The sequence below is a fragment of the Rhinopithecus bieti genome, unplaced genomic scaffold (assembly GCF_001698545.2).
Source record: "Rhinopithecus bieti isolate Rb0 unplaced genomic scaffold, ASM169854v2 scaffold_1599, whole genome shotgun sequence".
NCBI lineage: Eukaryota > Metazoa > Chordata > Mammalia > Primates > Cercopithecidae > Rhinopithecus > Rhinopithecus bieti.
Genome location: NW_016804139.1, coordinates 6766822 through 6771338, shown reverse-complemented (window position 1 = coordinate 6771338; position 4517 = coordinate 6766822). Strand labels below are relative to the sequence as shown.

General features: G+C 50.4%; 1 protein-coding gene across 3 annotated transcripts; it reads left to right on the top strand.

Annotated features, from left to right (window-relative positions):
- Positions 1-18: 18 nt before the first annotated feature.
- LOC108526182 (putative trypsin-6) lies at positions 19-4316 on the top strand. Of its 3 annotated transcripts, XM_017866838.1 has the most exons (6): positions 791-830; positions 1858-2017; positions 2371-2412; positions 3073-3326; positions 3728-3864; positions 4164-4316. In XM_017866838.1, the coding sequence occupies exons 1-6, from the start codon at positions 791-793 to the stop codon at positions 4314-4316; spliced, it is 786 nt and encodes a 261-aa protein (XP_017722327.1). The 3 variants fall into 3 exon arrangements, with proteins under 3 accessions (XP_017722326.1, XP_017722327.1, XP_017722328.1); XM_017866837.1 differs by lacking the exons at positions 791-830; positions 2371-2412 and adding an exon at positions 19-100; XM_017866839.1 differs by lacking the exon at positions 2371-2412.
- Positions 4317-4517: the final 201 nt, after the last annotated feature.

Below are 4517 nucleotides of genomic sequence, written 5' to 3'. Positions count from 1 at the left end.
AAAAGAACCTATGAGAAGATGCACATGAGACAGACAAATGTCCTCACATTGAAGAAGAGGAGGAGTGTGACATTGGTTTTCCATCCTCCAGATGCACCGAGTAAGCTCCTACCTAACCTGTGCCCCCTCCTTTGAAACACTTCCTATCCTTAAGCCTTGGTAGGAAGGAGAGCCATCTGGAAGCCCAGAATCCTGTGGAATGCTGCATCTCCCTTCTCCTTACCCCTTAATTTGGATTTCTTATTCCCCAATGTCTTAGATTTAACCGTGCCACACACTGACTAGAGAGAAGCATCTTCGTATTCACAGGAACGAGCCTTAAATACGACTTTCCTCCTCTCATGGGGGCTCCAGGACACTGAAAAGCCAAGCTTGTTACCAACACTTGCCCTTCCTTAAGTAAATTAAATACATCCACAATAGTTAAAAAGATTCCTAAATAGCCAGGCCATTCTCCCTCTTTCTAACCCTCATCTCCTCGGCCTAAGAAAGCCCAGCTGTGTGATCCGGGTCTTATCTTTCCTTGTCTTTCCCATCCCAGCATCCTTCCAGGAAACAGCCGGTCTCCCTCTCTCCTCTCAGAAGGCAAGTTCCCTTATCATCTGTGAATCACAAGCCCACAGAGTGGCCAAACATAGCCGAGCTGATGCAAGACCCTGGGAAGGGGAAAGCTGCAGGTTTGTTTGTGTTGGGAGGCGTGGTGACCCTCACCTCACAGACACCTCCTCTCCCGATCCTTGGGAGGTATACAGATGGCTCCTCCACCACCAGTCAGGCACACTCTACCACCATGAATCCACTCCTGATCCTTGCCTTTGTGGGAGCTGCTGGTGAGTTTCATGCCCTGCCTCAGGCCCCAACCACCCCTTTCCTGGCAGACACATGCCCTTCCATTCTTGCTACCTCTCCTCTTTTGACTGTGCTCTGGTATTCTATTTCCTTCATCTGGCATCTCTACTTCCCATCCTCCCTGGGCTCTCTTTAAGCCTCACCTCTTTCACCTTCTCCCTGATTTCACTCCCACCACTGCAATTCAACCATATCCAAGCTGTGGATAGAGATGCTGGGAAGGGAGACCAGGTGAGGTTGGCCCATGAAATAAAGCAGCAGGCTTCAGGCTTGGCTCCACAGCACCAGAATACCTCCACTATAGCTGCTCTTAACCTCGAATGCAACTGGGGAGGTGGAAAAATTACTCATGCCAGAGACTCAACTCTAGAAATCCTCACTTCATTTGTCTGGGGTGCAGCCTGTGTTCTGGGCTTTTAAGCTTCCCAGGTGATTTTTCAACATTTCTAGACATGCAGCCAAGGTTAAGAATTGCTGTTCTTTTGGACAATAATAACATCTACCTTTGTTCTGCCGAAGTGAGCCTGGGGCTGCCCTCAACTCTGCCTTCACTACACAGATCTGAGCTGAGGGGGAAGCTGGTCATGGCCAGGTCTACGCAGCCAGGGGGTTTTCCTAGCTTGGCCAAAGTATCCTGACAATCCAGGGCTTAAATGGCCAGGTGGCGTACACAGGTGGTGAATGAAAAGAGAAGCATTCAGTGGGTGAGACAACCCCATCCCAACTCCTATCCCACTGGAAGCATTGTGAGGACATTCCTTGCATCCTCAGCCTGGTGACCCCAGGAGAGATCTGAACACCTATAGGGTACCTAGCTATGTGCCCTACAGACACAGAGACTTGGGAGCCACATCCAGTGATGCTCACCAGGGGTGGCAGTGCTCACTCCCTTGCGTAGCCTCACTGTGCTTCTTAAAGATTTCTAATTCGCAGGAAGCAACTGCAGGCTGGGAGCACCACCCCTAACATGCTACTGACTTGCCTTCTCCCTTCCCGTCTCCACTCCAGTTGCTGTCCCCATTGACGACGATGACAAGATTGTTGGGGGCTACACCTGTGAGGAGAATTCTGTCCCCTACCAGGTGTCCCTGAATTATGGCTACCACTTCTGTGGTGGCTCCCTCATCTGTGAACAGTGGGTGGTTTCAGCCTGTCACTGCTACAAGCCGTAAGTGTGGGGCCCTTGAATGCAAAAATCCAAGCCAGGCTGCCTAGGAGAGCTTGGTTTCAACCCAGGGAAATACTGAGTTTGCATAAGATGGATGGGAGAGGTAGTGGAGAAGAAAACTTGTTGGCAGAAGCTGACTCTCCAGAGCAGAGAGCGAACACAAGACAGGAACTTCTCACACCCAGGCAAATCCATGAAACAGCAAGGGTTGTGGTCATAAAAGCAGGCAGGGATGATCTTGGGGTGGACTGAGCTAGTGAGAAAAGCAGGCAAATACTTTTGCTGGTTAGCTACACATTAAAGCCACCTAAGAAAGAGTTTTTAAAAATACTGATGCCTGTGTCCTATCCCAGGGCAATTAACTCAAAATTTTCAGGAAGAGGGTGTGAATATCAGTAAGTATTTCACACTCTACCTCTGGTAACTGTAGAGTGTATAGACAGAACTCAGAACTGCTGCCTATACCAGGAACTCTCAAACCTGAGTATGCATCAGAAAAACCTATAGGCTCATTAAGGCACAAATCACTGGATCCCATACCCAAGGTTCTGATCAAAAGACAGGGGTAAGGACCAAGAATTTACGTTTCTAACAAGTTCCCAGGAGATTCTAATACTATGGCTACCTTTGGATTAGATTACACAGAAGTATGGTGCTCACCAGGCCAAGAAAGGAGGGAGGAACAGGCACTGTGCAGTTAGCAAAGGCCTGGGATGGAGGATACTGGGAAATCTTCAAGGATCTCCTTGTGCTCACAGTGCTAGTGACTGGAGATTCTGGGAAAGAGGCTGTGAAGGTGGACTGAGAAGCAGCCTCCACTGGGATCCCTTTGACTCTGCCCCACCCCACTAACACCAACCTCTGAAGCAGAAAGATCCTGGGTCTCACACCTGCACTGACCCACATCCCTCTTATGTCCCTGCGATATGGCCACACACCCCACCCTATGACTCCAGAGCTGTCCATGAGCAGAGACCTTGAGGACCCCTGGGGAAGGTGGGATGGGTAACCCAGCTGTGAGAGAAGGTCTTCACCATGCCTGACATGCCCATCAGCCACATCCAGGTGAGACTGGGAGAGCACAATATCAACGTCCTCGAGGGGACTGAGCAGTTCATCAACGCAGCCAAGATCATCTGCCACCCCGATTACAACCCAACAACTCTGGACAATGATATCATGCTGATGAAGCTCTCCACACCTGCTGTCATCAATGACTACGTGTCCACCATCCCTCTGCCCACCGCCCCTCCAGCTCCTGGCACTGAGTGCCTCATCTCTGGTTGGGGCAACACTTTGAGCTCTGGGGGTGCGTGGCTCCGTTTGTCCTTCTACTTCCCTCCATCCTCACAATTTCCAGAATGAAGCATATCCTTTCACTTAAATCCACTTGCCTCCAGGCTTAATACTCATTTCTAGTGCCCATTACACACAGGCTCTGCACTGGGCACCATAGGATGCAAAGTCTCAAGGACTTGGCTCCTAAAATCAAGAGACAGGACAAATGGAGAATGTGCTGTGATTACATATTGGAAGGGGTTCAACAATGATCATTCTGGGATTGAAAAGCCAGAGCCCCTTGCCAGGACTTATGTTTTGGAGTCCTTTCCAGGGGCAGTGTTCCTCTTCAATGTTCCATCCTAGATTATTGTCTCCTTCTCTGGCCTGACCCACATTCTACTTTCTTTGTTCTCTTCCTGATTCTCACAGCTGACTACCCAGATGAGCTGCAGTGCCTGTATGCTCCTGTGCTGACTCAGGCTGAGTGTGAAGCCTGCTACCCTGGAAGGATTACCAGCAACATGTTCTGTGTGGGCTTCCTTGAGGGAGGCAAGGATTCCTGCCAGGTGATTTGAACAACCCTTCCCATGCAGAGGCTCCCACTGATACCCAGGCCCCACCCGGGAAAGAGATTGGAACTCTCAAGGTGGTGGGGCTGAGGAGGCTCCCTGCAGTTCCCCCATGGAGAAGTAAGGAAGGCTCCCTTGGGCTGCATGCTGTCTGCTTAGGAAGAACAGAGAATGGGCCACCATGAGAAGGACGTGGAGCCACAGATCTGGCTGGAAAGGGGTCTTTAAGGTTCAGAGTCAATATAGCTATATTCCTCCTCCATCTGTCCATACAACTTGTCCCTTCTTCCGCCCAGGGGGACTCTGGTGGCCCTGCGGTCTGCAATGGAGAGCTCCAAGGCATTGTCTCCTGGGGCTATGGCTGTGCCCAGGAGAACAAGCCTGGAGTCTACACCAAGGTCTACAACTATTTGACCTGGATTAAGAACACCATAGCTGCCAACAGCTAAAGCCCCCAGTCCCTCTGCAGTCTCTATACCAATAAAGTGACCCTGTTCTCACTGTGGTTGTGCCTGCTCCCTCACACTCCTTCACACGGGAAAGCATCCTCCAATTTCAGGTCAGACATGACTTTCCCGCTTAAAGGTAAACAGAGCCCCCAGCTCCCCGAATGTGTTCCATGGTACACTAGATTAGCACATACAAGGAGA